The sequence below is a fragment of the Melopsittacus undulatus genome, chromosome 6 (genome assembly GCF_012275295.1).
Source record: "Melopsittacus undulatus isolate bMelUnd1 chromosome 6, bMelUnd1.mat.Z, whole genome shotgun sequence".
Classification (NCBI taxonomy): Eukaryota; Metazoa; Chordata; class Aves; order Psittaciformes; family Psittaculidae; genus Melopsittacus; species Melopsittacus undulatus.
The window spans coordinates 28,190,926-28,206,301 of NC_047532.1; the positions used below are offsets into that span (position 1 = coordinate 28,190,926).

The 15,376-nt window shown below is 54.4% G+C and overlaps 1 protein-coding gene across 13 annotated transcripts in view; it reads left to right on the plus strand.

The window, feature by feature from the left end:
• The window catches only part of PDE4DIP (phosphodiesterase 4D interacting protein), a 33,054-nt gene that overhangs the window by 14,548 nt on the left and 3,130 nt on the right, over window positions 1-15,376 (plus strand). For 12 of the 13 annotated variants that reach the window (XM_034063903.1, XM_034063904.1, XM_034063905.1 and 9 more), the window contains 24 exons: window positions 54-269; window positions 792-950; window positions 1,316-1,429; window positions 1,654-1,791; window positions 2,106-2,285; window positions 2,552-2,746; window positions 3,606-3,749; window positions 4,802-4,880; window positions 5,414-5,502; window positions 5,684-5,800; window positions 6,232-6,369; window positions 6,714-6,826; window positions 7,588-7,715; window positions 10,605-10,696; window positions 10,819-10,979; window positions 11,081-11,396; window positions 11,490-11,658; window positions 11,794-11,910; window positions 11,995-12,451; window positions 12,681-12,916; window positions 13,137-13,188; window positions 13,501-13,718; window positions 14,806-15,015; window positions 15,193-15,324. In XM_034063903.1, coding sequence (XP_033919794.1) covers window positions 54-269; window positions 792-950; window positions 1,316-1,429; window positions 1,654-1,791; window positions 2,106-2,285; window positions 2,552-2,746; window positions 3,606-3,749; window positions 4,802-4,880; window positions 5,414-5,502; window positions 5,684-5,800; window positions 6,232-6,369; window positions 6,714-6,826; window positions 7,588-7,715; window positions 10,605-10,696; window positions 10,819-10,979; window positions 11,081-11,396; window positions 11,490-11,658; window positions 11,794-11,910; window positions 11,995-12,451; window positions 12,681-12,916; window positions 13,137-13,188; window positions 13,501-13,718; window positions 14,806-15,015; window positions 15,193-15,324 — 3,970 coding nt within the window. The remainder of the gene's footprint in view (window positions 1-53; window positions 270-791; window positions 951-1,315; window positions 1,430-1,653; window positions 1,792-2,105; window positions 2,286-2,551; window positions 2,747-3,605; window positions 3,750-4,801; window positions 4,881-5,413; window positions 5,503-5,683; window positions 5,801-6,231; window positions 6,370-6,713; window positions 6,827-7,587; window positions 7,716-10,604; window positions 10,697-10,818; window positions 10,980-11,080; window positions 11,397-11,489; window positions 11,659-11,793; window positions 11,911-11,994; window positions 12,452-12,680; window positions 12,917-13,136; window positions 13,189-13,500; window positions 13,719-14,805; window positions 15,016-15,192; window positions 15,325-15,376) is intronic. The other variant, XM_031047223.2, reaches the window with a different exon arrangement.

Below are 15,376 nucleotides of genomic sequence, written 5' to 3' on the forward strand. Positions count from 1 at the left end.
AATCCCACTTGAGAAATAGATCTTGGAGTTTCTCTACTTCCTGTTATTGTTAGATGTCGGAGAGCCCACTCTCGCTGCAGGAGCAGCAAATGTCGCTGCTGGATCTTCAGAACATACTTTTCTGCACCAAGTTGGAGGTGCAGAAACTGAAAAGAGCTCAGCGCCAGAAAGAGCATCAATTGGCTGAAGCCAAGAGAGCAGCCCAGCTTCTAGAGACCATGGTGCATGAGGAAGAACAGCAGAAAGAGGCAACCTGGAAACACAACCAGGTAATAAGGCAAGCACTTAGCCTGGAAGTCTCTGGGCTTACATGGCTTATGAAGCACTAATGTAGTCAGTACTCTGTTCTCATTCATCATTTCTGCCTATACCAGTCTGGGCAGACATGGCCAGCCCCTTGTGACATGTGGAGAGAGAATTCTCCAGCCTTCTTAGCTACATATCTAGGGATTTAGAATTGGCAATGTATGGCAAATCTGAGTATATTGTCACGTGTATGTCTTTGGCTGATGCAAATGTCCCATCTCTCTTTGTGATGTTACAAATGTCCACTGCTGCACAAGTTAGCTGTGATTGACTGTAAAGTTCTGCTATGGCCTGAGCAAGGTGTTTAGATGAAGGCATATTCTGGGAAATGAAAAAAAAGAAATCAAACTCACTATGGAAGTGTGTTTCAAGATGTGAAAGCTGTGATGTTGCAGAACAGCTTTGGTTATTTCCATAGCCCCTGTTGCCTGCTGTTTATGGGTTTGTGAGGACTGACTGCCAAGGTGTATGCTTTTTCCTTGCAGGAGCTGCGTGCTGTGGTACAGCAGCTGCAGGCAGAGCTTCAGAGCAAGGCTCAGCAGCTCCAGACCGTGGAGTGGGAGAAGTGCCGTGAGCTGCAGGCCCAGGAGCAGAAAATTCAGCATTTGAGTCAGCACCTGGCTCGCAAGGAACAGCTTCTCCAGGTGAGATGCAGAAAGATTGAAGTTGAGCATAACTAACCAGGGCCCCTTCTCCTCCTTTCATATTTGGTGATGCAAGAGTGAGTCTGTAGTCTTCACGTGTGCCCTTTGAAGAAGGCAAGAGATACTTCTGGGCTCCTGATATGTGGAAAAAGGTGCAAGTATCTGAGCACCTCAGCCCACAGTGATGCCTGGTGAGCCCTGGTAGGCACTAGTCAGCCAGCCCCAGGTGCTGGGACTCCACCACCCTTTAATGTGGGAATTAGAGCAAGTGTAGGGTGGAGGTAGTTAGCCCTGATTCTCCTGTGCTGCTCTCTGGGCATTTTTGGCCTGACAGTTGTATTAAGGTGTGTGTGTGTCACATATAGGAAACAAGGGAGCTTCTGCAATGCCAGCAAAGCTTGGACAAGAGCCCTGCAGCCATGAATGCCATGCTGGAGAAACTGCAGCAGCGAGTCAGTGACAGGGATGCTGCTCTGGAGGTGAGCACAGTGTGTTGGCGATGTCTCAATTTTCCCTGAGGCTCAGGCTTTGGGCTGCCATCAGTGGTGCAGCCCCAGGAATGACCATGTCTTCTATGTGCTCTTTGTGGCTCAGCCTTCCAGAGGAGCCCTCTGAAAGGGAGAGCTGAGGTGTCCCACACAGCAAGTGGTGGGCTACAGTGCCCTACTATCCCATTCTGAACAATCACCTCCTCTCACCCTAGCGAGCAGTAGATGAGAAATTCTGTGCACTGGAGAAGAAAGAGCAAGAACTGCAACAGCTCCATCTCTCAATAAGGGAGCGTGGAACTGACCTGGAGAGGCTGCGCAATGTCTTGTCTAGCAACGAGGCCACGATTCATGTGAGTGCTTGTACCTGGGCATGCAGAGTTTAGCCTGGCTGTGGTGTGGTGCTAGACAGACCTTCTTGCAAATGCTCTGGTTGTTGCTGGGGAGAGCTGCTGCAGGGTGTTGGCCTTCCTCTGGCCTTGTGTGCAGGGCAAGTTCCTGTGTCACTCATGTTTTTGGGTTGGTTGTAGAAGGTGAGTGTAGTGTCTGGAGAGGATGGGGTGGATCTGTGTGACTCCACTAGCAGGAGGCACTGGTATTTCCAGTTTTGCTTAATTCAGGATAAAGTCTCTGTCCCTGGTTGAGTTGCTTCTGTTGTGGTCCCCAGAGCCTGGAGAGCCTTCTGAAAGCCAAAACTCTGGAATTAGAGCAGGTCTCAGCAACCTGCCAAAACCTCCGCTGGCTCAAGGAAGAGATAGAGGCCAGATCCTGCAGCAGGCAGAAGGAGCAGGAGGGAATTATCCAGCAGCTGCAGACCTGCCTGCATGACAGGAACAAGGAAGTGGAGGTAAGGCCTTAGCTTGGCTTTCTGAGCCTTCAGCCAGTTTGTCTGCAAAGAGAGTGATCCCAAACCAGAGACTTCTGGCTGCTTGCCCCTTGAACCTGTGCCTAGTGCTTTGGAAGCTGGCTGCTTTTGACACCTGTAAATACCTGTGTTTCCTGGGGTACTTCTCTCTCAGCTCCACCCAAGCTGAAGAGCTGTTTGTACTTGAACAGTTTGTAGTTTGATGGTAACAGTGTCTCTTCATCTCTCACTTCCTCCCCCTTGTTCAGGAGCTTACAGCAACTCTGCTGTGCAAGCTGGGCCCAGGCCAGAGTGAGGTAGCAGAGGAGCTGTGCTTGCGTCTCCAGCAGAAGGAGAAAATGCTACAAGATCTTCTCAGTGACAGGAACCGTCAGACCATGGAGCATGACACTGAAATCCGGGAGCTGCTACAAGCTGTGAGCACCAAGGAGCAGCAGAGCAGAGTGAGTTGTGTGCTGTGCTGAAGTGAGGAAGCTGGGGTGGATGACCCTGCCTTGCATTAAACAAATAGAAGCTGCTCTCTGGCTGGTGTAGCCTGCTAGAGATGCTGAGTATTGAAGAACCATGTGAGATGCCATGAGCCATCTCTAGGTTGGTCCTAACCCATTGCATTAGAGCAGTTACAAAGCAGCAGCTCTTTAGTGTCAGGATTCTGTCATTAGGTGGATGAGGCAGGGTTTGTGTGTGTTTTGAGGAAGGAGGTGCAGACCCTTCTAGATAGCCATGCTCCTGGGCTTGGGGCAGCCGAGGGGCTGTGGGAGGGTTGCTGCTACATGTCTGTGTCACCAGAATAGGAAGAAGACACTCAGCTGTTCCTTATATAGTGCAGAAGTCTGAGGAAATTCTGCTCATTGCCTCTTAAAGCATGGACCAGGGCATGTAAATGCCACTTAAAGAGCCACATTTCCTACCCTGCCTACTCTGCACAGTGGGTGCAGTTCGGTGTTACCCAAGATACCTTGTATTGAGTTTTCTTTAATAAAAAGGGGGCTTAAAGGCCAGGCACTGCCTCCTCTTCATTGTTTGTCCTCTGTATTTCTCCCCTCTTAAACTGAGAGAAACGGAGGAGCTCGTTCCTCTGTAGGCAGAGGGGCTGAGCCTTGCTGCAGCTGTCTGGCAAGTAGACATGGGAGGGCTGCAGTGGAGGCACTGTGGGTGGCCTGGAGCAGTAGCTCCCAAGTTGAGTTACAGAGCACTTCTACTCTCAAGTGACGGATAAACACAGAGATGGTTTTTCTTAGTCCCTAAGGAAGGTGAGGGACAGAGATCCTACCCTTTCCCTGATTTTTCCTGCTCAATCAGGTGGCTGCTGAGAAGATGGTGCACGCTTTGACTGAAAGGGGCTCTGAGTTACAACTCCTGCGCCAGCATGTGTTGGGGAAGGAGCCTGTTGGGGCCAAGTCAGCTGGTGCCAGCCTGTTGAAGCAGGACAAACAGCCCATACAAGTAAGAATTGTGCACTGTGTTTCTTTGCCTATGACCCTGGGGCTCCAGAGAGAACTGATTGCCCCAGAGGAAATGGCAGAGAGTGGAGTACCACAGAGAATTATAGAAATCAAAGTGGGATCAGGAAAGAGAGTTTCTGTAGGAGAAAAATTCAGGAGCAGAAGTGCTGCCTGAATGTTCAGATCTTGATGCCACCAGCCTTTGTCACTCAGTGTCTCCTTTCATTTTGATTAGGCAGTGTTTGAGTCCTTAGAGCACGTGAGAGTATGAAAGAAATCCACCCTCTGACCTTCCAGTGTTGACCCAGTCCTTCCTTGGGCTGGGCTGCCTTGCTGTATTGTAATACCCTCCCTGACACTGTCACATTCTAGAGGGGACAAGCAAGCTAATTTTAGGTCCCACTAATTCTTGGCAGAGCCTGTTGGCTGTTTGCTGTCTCTTCCACAATTGGAGTGATATTTTTAAAGCAGCTTTGCTAAAAACCCCTTTGAGGGTGAACACAGCTCCAAGGCTATACATATGCCACGCTCCTACTTGAGCAGCTGTTAATGGTTTATTGGTGAGCTGACGCGTTGAACATTTTTAAGCAGCTGTAAACAGGTTGCTCATTTCTATTCCCAGGGTCACAGTAAGCTCTAGAGACTTCCAGAGGCGTGTATATGGGCCAAGCTCTGTGTTTTCCTTCCTGCATGGTCCCTCTGGACCACATCCTTAGATAAAGGAATAGGTCTTTGTAGAGTCTCGATTGAAAGATGGGTTTGCTGCATTTGAGTGAAACTCGTTTAGTCCTTACTATGAAAGCAGACACTGGGAGCAACTTTCCAGTGCCAAGTAAAATAAGGCCAGTGCCCTTTTGCCCACACCCACCGCTTCTAGGTTGGGTGCAATTCACTTGTCCCCACTGCTTAGCTAGGTCCCCTTCACTGGTTTATCACATTTCAGAGGTGTCAACAAAGGAGCCAGTAGCTGTGCTGAAGTCCTGGAGTTCTGGGGAAACTGCAGGTGCCAGCTTCCCCATAAAAGTGCAAATCTAGAGGTTTTTGTATTTTCAGGAAATACTGCAAGGAGCTTGTGGAGCCACAGCCATTGCTGGACCCCCACAGGGGGACAGCAGCTGCAGAGCAGAAGAGGGTGAGTGTGTTGACAGCTTCTTTCAGTGTTCCCAAACATGACTGGGCTTTTTGGTATGTGGGAATCATGGTTACATAAAACTGTGAGAGATTAAAGACCTTTGAGCAAAAGTGAGTATACTGAAATAAAGCTGTGCCTCCCCTTTGGGTGGTGGTTCGGGGATGTCTAGAGGTGGGAGTATCGGAAAGGCTAGTGTTGGGTTTGAGGTGAGGTGCTTCTACTCAAGAGCTGATGCCATCCAGTGAAGGGCTTTTGACTTTATGGTTGAGGCTGGGTGAGACAAGTGCAACTGGTTTGGGTTTTGCCTTTGGGGCCATGACACCCTGATTTGCCAGGAGTGGGACAGCAGGCCTGGGATGTTGCTGTTGCTTGGGGCTGCTGTTTAAGGATCACGCAGGGGAGAAAAGTGTTTACCAGGAGTGTGATGGGCAGCACAAGCATTGTGGACCTATCTTGCTGAAGAGAGATTCTGTCTGATCCTGGGATCAGATCTGATGCATGCTGTATCTGCTGTAACCAATCTGTCTTTGCAGTTACAGTATCAGCAGCAGAGATGGAGAAGGATCTTGTTAATGCCAAAGAGGAGCTGGAGCTAATGGCAAAGAAGGAAAGAGAAAGCAGGGTGAGCTTGTTGATGGAACCTGTGTTGATCCCTCATGCTTACAGAAGATCATTGTGCTGCCTGTCACTGGAGGTTTTGGATCCCCTTCTATTGTGAGGGTACCCCCAGTGAGAGAAATGGAGCAGCAGCTCCCAGTGGGGTGTTTACTGTCAAGTCTCATGGACTTCTCTTCCTTCCCTAGCGAGAGCTCACTGCTCTCCAGTCTGTTGTGGCCGCACAGGAGGAAGAGCTGCAGGTGCAGGCCTCAGATATAGAGTCCTTGACCAGGACCATTCAGATCAAAGAGGACCTCATCAAGGTGAGATAATGTGCTGTGCTTTGTCAGTCCTGTCTGGGAAAGCTGCAGAGGAGTCCCTTCTTTCCCCACATCCCAAAAGTAATGTGGCTGGCTCTGTCCATGGATGGTCTTGCTGCCTACAGCTTCGTGTTACTTTGGCCAGAAGACAGAGGCCCCAGACCTCCAGAGTGTCATTATTTGGTTCTTTGTGTACCAAACACCCTTCTTTGAGAATCCTTTAAACAGAGTACATGTCCCTTCTCAGTTCCTCCTCCAGGTTGTTGGCTGTGCCTAACACACCCTGGGTGCTTTGACGTTTCTTTCTTAGGAGACCTGGGTCTTTCCAAACACTGGAAACTTGCGGTAGTTACGTTCAAGGGAGGGTTACAAAGGTCCAGCTGTCCTTGTAACTGATACCTTCTTCACTGAACTCTCCTGCTGTTGGTTTTCAGGATCTTCAGATGCAGCTGGTGGATCCTGAAGAAATTCCAGCTGTGGAAAGGCTGACACAAGAAGTGCTAGTGCTTCGGGAGAAAGTGGCCATAGCAGAGTCACAAGGACAAGAAGCTACTGGAAACAGAAGGCAGCAGGTAGTGTGCCATGTGGGGTGAGCTTGGATGTGTTTGCATTTCTGCTGGTGCTCAGTTATGAGGCTTTGTTTTCAGCCTTTGGCTATGCTGAAGTGTGCTTGGTTTTGGAAGTTGGCTGTGTATGATATGGGGAGTACAGAGGAGAGGATTGGTTCACTTTAGCACTTGTTTCAAGGGAAGTGTTCTGGGAGTCCAGGGGTGGCAGTGATCAACTTGATCTCTTGGACACAAGCAAGAGAGGAAGAGAAGCTCCTGTTTTGCCTTTTTTTGGGGCAGCCAAGTGCCTCTTTTGATTTCTGTCTCTTTTTCTAAAGTGTTGCATCTTGTCTTTTTTCTCCAACCAGTTGTTACTGATGCTGGAAGGGTTGGTGGCTGAGAGGAATCGGTTAAATGAGGCTCTCCAGGCAGAAAGACAGCTCTATGGCAGCCTGGTAAAGTTTCACACACACCCAGACAGGTAAGTGGGGTTGCTGTAGCTCCATGCTGCTCTGCTCTGCTGCTGGGACAGGCCAGGGTCATCCAGGAGGCAGTCCCCAAAGTGGTGATCATTCTGTGAGTCTGAGAGTCTCCACTGGGAAAGAGGGAATCTAGGCAAAGAACCAGACAAATGCAGTTTTGGGAGTCCAGATTATTAGCTGCCTTCCTCCCTTGAAAAGGCTGCAGTGACCAGCTTTAAATGCTGCATAAACTCCCCATTGCCACCCCTTGCTCAGGCTCTGAGATTTCCATCTCTGTTCTCTAGTTTATCCCTTCCCAGCTCAGTTTCCCACCCACACTTGGCCACCTTTCAGAGGCTGCTGTCAAATTCCCAACCAACTGTTTGTTGGGTTGATAAGGATCTATCTAGGTGCTTATCCAGGCTGCAGCCCCGCAGGGCATTCTCTCTGTCCTCTGAACTAATCCCCAGCCTTGCATGGAGCTGCAGCCTCTGGGATGTTTGAGCTACCTGATAGCAAGAGAGCACATAAGTGGGGTGCTTGGATAAGTACTGAAGAACAGCTGTGACTAGGAGTCCCCTACCATGGGCTGAAGCCTTTTTTGGGGATGGCTGTGCTCTGGGGAGGCTTAGAGGTGAGGCAAGAGCTGGCTGAGCTGGCTGGGGAGCATGCAGGGCCTGTGCCTGGAGTAAGCGCCAGTCCTGGATGGAGGGGCCAGTTTTGTTTGTGCTTGCTACAGCATGTCTAACCCTCTTCCCTTCTGTGCGACATGTCCGGTTAGCGCTGCGAGGGACCACACTCTGCAGGTGGAGCTGGAGGGAGTCCATGAGCTCCGGGGACAGTTGGAAGAAGCTCTTGGAAGAAGCTTGGAGTGTTTGAGCAGGCTGGAGACACAGGGCGCCACAGGAGGTGGGGAACAGGAGCGTGTGAGAGTCCTACCCCAGCATGCCTTCTGAGCACTGGCGCTCGCCTGCCTGCCACGGAAACAGTTCACTAACTGAGCGCCTCTCTCACTGACTCTGGGAGGGTGGCTGTGGTACTTAGTCATGGTACGATAGAACTGGTGTAGGGCTTCTTTGTTTTAGATTTGAGCTGCTTCGGAAACGGCAATCAGTGCAATCCACCTGTGTCTCGTATACGTTCCTGTCTGACCCACCCTGGTGGCCACTAATGTATTTGCACATTCGAATCATTCCATTTTAGCTAATTTCCCTCTTACCTCCCTTCTCCTCCCATCCTAATGGGCCAAATAAAGATTCCCTTTCTCTGAAGAAAGTACCAGATGTTCTCTATCAACTCCCAAGTGCATGAGTGTGAGTTTTTGTATTCCCCTCCCATTTTTTTGACCCAGTGACATCCCCCTCTGGGTTGATGGTGGCTGGTCCAGGAGGAGAAGGTATATATGGAAAAGTGCGTTCCAGAGCCAGAGAATTTGGGAAGGGCCACAGGACCTGGTGCCACTTGCTTGTGATTCTTGCACAGGTCTTGTGCGTGGAACTAACAATTCATTTGATGCTTAGACCAAATCCTACTTCAGTATTGATGATTTTTACTGATTTTTTTTTCTATAACTGTAAGCAGTCTCACCTCAGCCTGTGAGTGCCTTTAAGGGAGAGCTCCCTCCTCTTTTCGACAGATGGTCTGGCATGACCGAGACCTGTCCCTGCTCCCACAGTCTGGGCTGGGTCTGCTCCCTCTCTTGTATACACACATCTTGCCTAGAGGCTCCACATGCCCCTTGGCCAATGGGCAAGACCCTATTCCTGCTTTGTTGGGAACAGTGCTGCTTGGCAGCACTACATACCTTGTCTAGGGTATCTTTCACCTCCTCTGGAAGTGTTAGAGCTGGTATGAGAGCTGAAGAATGATAGCAGCAACCTTCCAGTGACCAGTGCTTCCCATGTGCAGTGGGCTATGGTTTAGCTGTCCTACTCGGTCACTTCTCAATGTAGCAGGAGTGTATTTTGTACCTTTGAGTATCTGCTTCTCCCTGGTGGGGAAGTTGAACTAGGAGGTGATGGAGCAGAAGAGCTCTGTCTTGCTGGGCATTGTTACCTGGACCTGTGACTGCTTCACATGGCACCACCTACCCCATGCCTTGCAGCTGTGCTGAGGTCTCTTCCATGCCTCAGGTGGGGATAGGAGGCAGCACAGCTCTCCCTTTGCACACAGCAGGTCAGCACTGCTCCTCTGGGTCTGCACCTAGCTGCATGGTGAGTTCAGCAGTTCTCATGGCCTGAAGGGATGCAGCTGATGGCTGCTGGGCAGCTCTGGTACTTGATTAGCTTTTCCTTTCTTGTGTTTCATCTAATTCCTTTCACTTCTCTGTTTAGCATCATCTCATTCTCCTGCCTCTGACTTTGTTAGGAGCCTTAGTGTCTCTGTCGTTAACCTTTCCACTTTCCCTTCTCCATCCCGCCTCTGATGCCCAGCTGGCTGCCTGGTCCTTTGAGAACCATGGAGCCCAGGACTCAGCACAGACTCAGCAGGAGATGAGGGAAATTTTGGCTGGTGTTCCAGCAGCTCTCATCTCTTGCGTGTTTTGTGGTAGATCTGTCCCCCCCCCCACAGGGTTGTGCTTTGTGTATGCTGAATGCAACCCTTGAGATCTGCTGCTTCACTGTGGTGCTGCTGCCACTTCCAGCTGTCTCCAAGCATTTTTCTCCTGTCACAGCGCTTTTCTGTGGTGTTTGTCCTTGCTCCATGTGGCATGGGTACTGTGGTGCACAGGCCCCACCACACAGGGTAATACTGATGTTTGCAGCCTGCTGTCAGTTGCTTGTCACAAGTGGATCTTCTGAGTGTGCCATTGTATGCATGCACAGTGGGCTGTGCAGCTGCCTGCCCTGCTGATGCTGTGCTCCTAGCTGGTACTCATCTCTCCCTCCCAGGAGCTGTGTGCATCCCTGCTGGTTTCTCCTTCACCAGCAATGTTTGGCCTCTCCTGCCAGCATTTCCCTGTATGTCCCTGCTCTGTGTTCAGCTTTTCCTGGGAGCTCCAGATCTGCCACATCCAAAGCAGCTGCATCTCCAACAGGCTACAGGCTGTGAAACTTGGTCCTGCACAGCCCCAGGGGATGGTCTTGGGCTATGTGCGAGCTTCCCTCTCCATGGGGAGAAGAGGGATTGGGGGTACACCCAGGTCAAAGAGCAGGCAGGGCCCTCCAGCTGGGTGGGAGCTGCCCAGACAAGGGGCACAAGGCTCTGCACAAAGGGGCCAGGAGCAGAGCTGTGTGCAAGCAGGAATGCATGACCTCAACTCAGCTCTGTGGGGCAGGGTGTGCCTGAGTCCTCCATGTGCTGGGGTATGGAATGCAAGTGTCCCTTTAACTTTGATGCAGTTCTGCAATGCCAGTGCCAGGCTTGCAAAGAGCTCAGTGCCATGCATGACAGCAGAGTGTGGGTGACATGGGCAGGATGGCTGTTTGTGCCCTCCTTGAACTGCCCCTGAAGCTGATTGTGTGGGGTGTGCCCCATGCTTCTGCCAGGTTAGTGCCTGACCAAGTGCATGCTGTTGCTGGTTGTGGCTTATGAAGTGTCTGCAGGATGGGTGGCATGTATGCACGTGTGTTGGGCCAGCACAAGGTGCTGGGTTGGAGCTCCATCATGCAGAGGAGGGAAGACAGGGCACACAGACAGTGGAGAGACCTCAGTCTTGCCCCAGCACCAGTCATGTATGAGAGCCAGCACTTGCCCTGGGGCTGCCCACAGTGGCCATGAGCATCACCAGGAGGAGAGGACAGAGGCAGTGCTGCCAGTGACACTGCTTTGAGTGCCTTGTGCTGTGCTATCCCCTAGGTCAGGCCACAGGCACAGACACTGATGATGCTGGCACCAACTTTACCCACAACATCAAGAAGGAGGCAGCCCATGGTGTGGCAACCCAGCATGTGAGTCAGGGCGGTGGGAGCATGGGTGGCAGAGTGCAGCACGGGTGGCACTGCACCAGTGCTGAACGGTGTCCTAGCCCCTTCAGAAACATCCCTGTCACCCTCTGCCTTTGTCCCTCTAGAGCAGCCTCCAGACTCGCAAGGAAAGTGGGGGCACTGAAAGGACCCTGATGGGGACCACAGCGCCCACTGTGCCAGAGCGGGAGCTGCGGGCGGAAGAGGAGCTGCGGGAGCTGAAGGCGCAGCTGGAGGAAGCCGGCTTCTCCTCCGTCTCCCACATCAGGCAAGATCCCTGGGACATTGGAGCCACCAGGTGGCAGTAGTTTGAGGGGGTATTCTGCATCCCAGCTGCTGCCTGCCCTTCACAGTGCCTTGTGTCCCCAGGAAGGTGATGCTGAGCCTTTACCTAGAGAACGCAGAGCTGAAGGAGCGGATGGGTGAAGCCACATCACTCCTGGAGAATGGGGAGCAGGAGGAGGCTGGGCTAGGCGGCCCCTTGGCCCCCGAGCCGCGCAGGCTGCCGAGGAAGAGCCGCAGTGCCCTCGGGGACTGCCCAGCCGGCGGCAGCGGGGATGGACAGGGGGCTCCGGCAGAGAGGGGAGCTGTGCCAGCCAAACGTCCAGCGCTGGAGGCACGATCCCAGGATGACATGGCCAAGAGACCCTGCCCTGGCACCCTAGGCAGAGGGGACAGGAGTTCTGTAAGTGCCCTGGGCACAGGGAACAGAGATGGGGATGAAGATAGAGGTGGGGATGGAAAGGGAGAGTTCACAAGTCTATCTTCCCTCTGGAAGGTGGAGGGCACCGTCCCTGGTGGGAGCTGGCCAGGGCTAGGTGCAGAGCTTCGCTCCCAGGTGGCACAGGGACAGAGGCAGTGCCAGGAGCTGAAGGACAAGCTTGCTGCCTCGGAGGCCACAGTGCGGGCACAAGCAGAGCAGCTGGAGAAGTACCACGTCCTGCTCCGTGAGTTAAAACCCCAGGCGGGATAGCGGGTCTGTGCACTGTGCGCTGTGCTGTACACAGTGCAGGGATGGTGAATCCTGGTTGGGTGGGGGAAAGGGGGAGGGAGGAACCTGAGCTGATGGTGCTGCCCAGCAGGTGAACCCCATGCCCAGCAGCTCAGCAAGCAAGTGCAGGTGGACTTCCAGGACCTGGGCTATGAGACATGTGGGCGAAGTGAGACTGAGGCCGACCGGGATGAGACCACCAGCCCTGGTAAGGAAAGCCGAGGCTCTGGGGATCCTTGTGCTTTGTTCACCCAGTGTAGAGAAGTGACACTGTACCCTGTCCCCTCTGCAGAGTGCGAGGAGCCAGATGTATTCAGTGAGCCTAGCCTGGGTGAGGAGCTGGGGGTGCCCAGAGCGAGCAAGGCTGCCCAGAAAGCCATGGCCTTGGCAGATGTGGGCGCCCTGCACCAGCACATCCAGGACCTCAAGGCACAGCTGCTCAATGCCAACAAGGTGATCCAGAGCCTGCAGCGCCGAACCCGCTCCATCTCCGTCACCAGTGGCTACACCTCGGGCGCCGAGCGGCCCCCGCCGGGTCCTACAGCCCTGGGCTCCCCGGCGCACAGCCTCACCGACGAGGACGAGGGCTGGCAGTCCGACGGCCACAGCGCCCTCTGCCCGCCCGCCCTGCGGGCACACCGCGACCTGCAGCACCTGGTGCACCGCGTTGCGCTCCTCGAGGCGCAGCTGCCCGCAGCCAAAGCCGGTGGCGTTTTGCCCAAGGAGCTGCAATCTGCCACTTGGCCGGGGTATGGCGGCAGGGAGCGGGACCAAACGGGGGGCTGCGGGCGTCTCCAGGGGTTCCCCAGGCTTGGTGACTTCTTGCTGCATGCTTTTCCTGCAGCCAGGCTCCTGGGGTGTTTGCACGGCAGGGCAGGGCCCCAGTGGTGGATGGTGCACAGGCTCCCCCACCGTCCATGCCGTGCTCTCTGGGGGTCTGGCAGCCCTGTGAACCCCCTTCTTGCTCATCCCTCCTAGGAAGTACAATTCGTTGATCCAAGCGCAGGCTCGGGAGCTCTCCCACCTGCGGCAGACACTGCGGGAGGGCCGCGGGGTGAGCCACAGCCTGGCCCAGCACCTGCGCGATGCCCTGCGGTCCTTTGAGGACCTCCTCCGCGGCACCGACATTGACTATTACCAGGGCCAGGGCTTTCGAGAGCAGCTGGCTCAGGGCAGGCAGCTGGCTGAGAGGCTCAGTGACAAGCTGGGCACCAGTAAGTACCTTTGCAGTGTGACACTGAGGGCTGGACATGGGGCATGTTGAGCTGGGAACGGATGCTTTGATGTTGAAGTGTTTGGGACATTTGGGCACCTTGTGCCATGTGAGCTACCCACTTTGAGCTGGGCTGTCCTGTCTTGCTATAGCTTTGTTTGGGAACAGGCAGCCTGGGTCACAGAGACACTGACCAGCTTGTCTCTGGCTTGTTTATTCAGGAGATCGACGTGATGGAGATGATAAAACCAGTCACGAACTCCTGGCACTGAGGTACCAGTTCCTACAAAAGGCTTGGAAAACCTGTTCTGCATGTGCAGCACAGGCTGTCACTGCTTTTGGGGTGGGGATCTGGTGTACTCTTGGGGTCCCTCCTCCAGATAGATGTTCTAGGGCTGCCTCTGCTCTGGGGATGGGGAGGGGAGCCCCAGGCTTGGGCTGGGAACCCCATGATTCAGGGCAGCCTTGCAGCAGAGGTGGGATGCAGCGTATGGGGTGTCATACTGGAGTGTGCACAGCACAGGCAGGAAGAGGTGTGGGACGGGGTTACTGTCCTGCCAGCTCTGGCAAGGCTCACTTCCATAGGCTTAGCCAAGAGCTCCAGGAGAAGGAGAAGGTGATTGAGAGCCTGGAGGTGAAGCTGCAGGAGCGCTGTGAGTCCCCAGGCAGCAGCCACCTGCCCTCCGAGTCATCCCGCTCTGCCACCAGCTCCTCCTTTGTGTCTGAGGGGCTGGAACCCTGCTCTGATGGCGACACAGCCAGCGAATGCAGCCAGTGCAGTGAGGAGCCCGCCCAACACACAGGTACTGCAGGGTGCCCAGGGGCCACAGCTGTGGGCTGGGGACACCAGTACCTCTGCAGCATGTGGTCCCTGCAGCAGTGGGTGCACATCAGGCCTGTGTGGCACCGCACCTCTGTGCCAGCCTGGGGAGTGGGCACACAGCACCTGGAGCTGCAGAATAGCATCTGGGGGGGGGGGGGGAGTACCACAGCCCTGCAAGGCTGGGACCTGACAGACCTCGCGTGGACTGTCCCATTCTGCAGGGCCTCCAGGTATGGGGTCTCAGCTGCTTGGGGTGCACCAGTGTCCCCTGAGGAGGAGGGGTCCCTGCCAGGCTGAGCCAGAGCTGTGCTAATACCTATCTCCATCTCTCTCCTGTCTCTAGGCCTTCACGTTGACTCCTTGTCCAAACCCATTAGTGCTCCCCTGCCTGCACTGGCCCCTGGGCTGCCCCCATTCCTGCCTGCTGGGACCCCCCTCCCTACCGTCCCCCTGCTCCTGGGCTGCTGTGGGAACCCCGTCTGCTCCCTGGCTGAGGCGCAGCAGGAGCTGCAGGTGCTCCGGAGGCAGCTGGGAGAAAGTGAGCGTGTGCCTCCAGCGTGGGGCTGGTCCTGCCTGCCCTGCATGCTGTGCTGCACCACATGGCCCCGCACCTTCTCTGACCTCCCTTTCCTGCCCTGGGCTTTCTCCTGCTTCTCAGGGCCACTGCTTATGGTTTGGTCCCATCACTCTGGGAACTTGTGGCTCTCATGTAAAGAGGGCTTGGCGGGTGGGATGGACCCAGCCTAAGGCAGCACTAGCCCTTGGAGGGGGCAGTTGCACATCCTGGGGCCTCTGGAGAAGGACTTGTTTGGTTAGTGTTGCATAGCAGTGGGGCTGACACCCTCAATTCATATCATGCAACCAGCAAGCAGAGCAATCTGCTCTTCAAGGGGAATGTGTTTGACCAGGGTGGGGGATGAGTGATGGGGGATCACCACGGGGGGGACATTGGGCTACACTGTTAGGCAGAGAAGAGGGCAAAAAGCACATGGTGGGAATGTGTTATTCCCATTCTTTTCCCTGTCCACTGCCCTCCTGCTCTTTACTGCTTTCCCCTGTGGATGCAGGTGTGATGCTACCCATGGCACCAGCAAAGCCCACAGCCCCACTGGGCCCTTTCAGAGAGGGCAGCAAAGTCCCGGCAGCACCCTGCCGACACGGTGCACTGCAGAGCCCCAGGGCCGCTGAGACCCGCACCATCTGGGACGTACCCCGTCCTGGCCAGCCACTTTACAGGACCCTACCACCAGGGTATCCCTCCAGCCAGAAGCTAACAGGTGAGGTACCTGTTGGAGAGCATGGGGGCATCCTGCCTGGGTGTAGGTAAATGGGGAGGAGACCCAGCGCCAGAATAGCTGCGAGACATGGCTCTGATGTAGGACAGGTTAGAGGGGATGGTGTGAGGCAGGTGGCACAGCTATCCCTGCCCTGAGCCACCTCCTTGGCTGTGGCAGGGGCAGATCTGCTGGAGGAACACTTGGTGGAGATCCGCAGCCTGCGCCAGCGGCTCGAGGAGTCCATCTGCACCAACGACCGACTCCGCGAGCAGCTCGAGCGCCGCCTGGCCTCTACCAGCAACACCAGTGGTATGGTGCTGCCCTGGGGCCAGGGCTGCTAGGGGGGCCCCAGGCCTTGCAC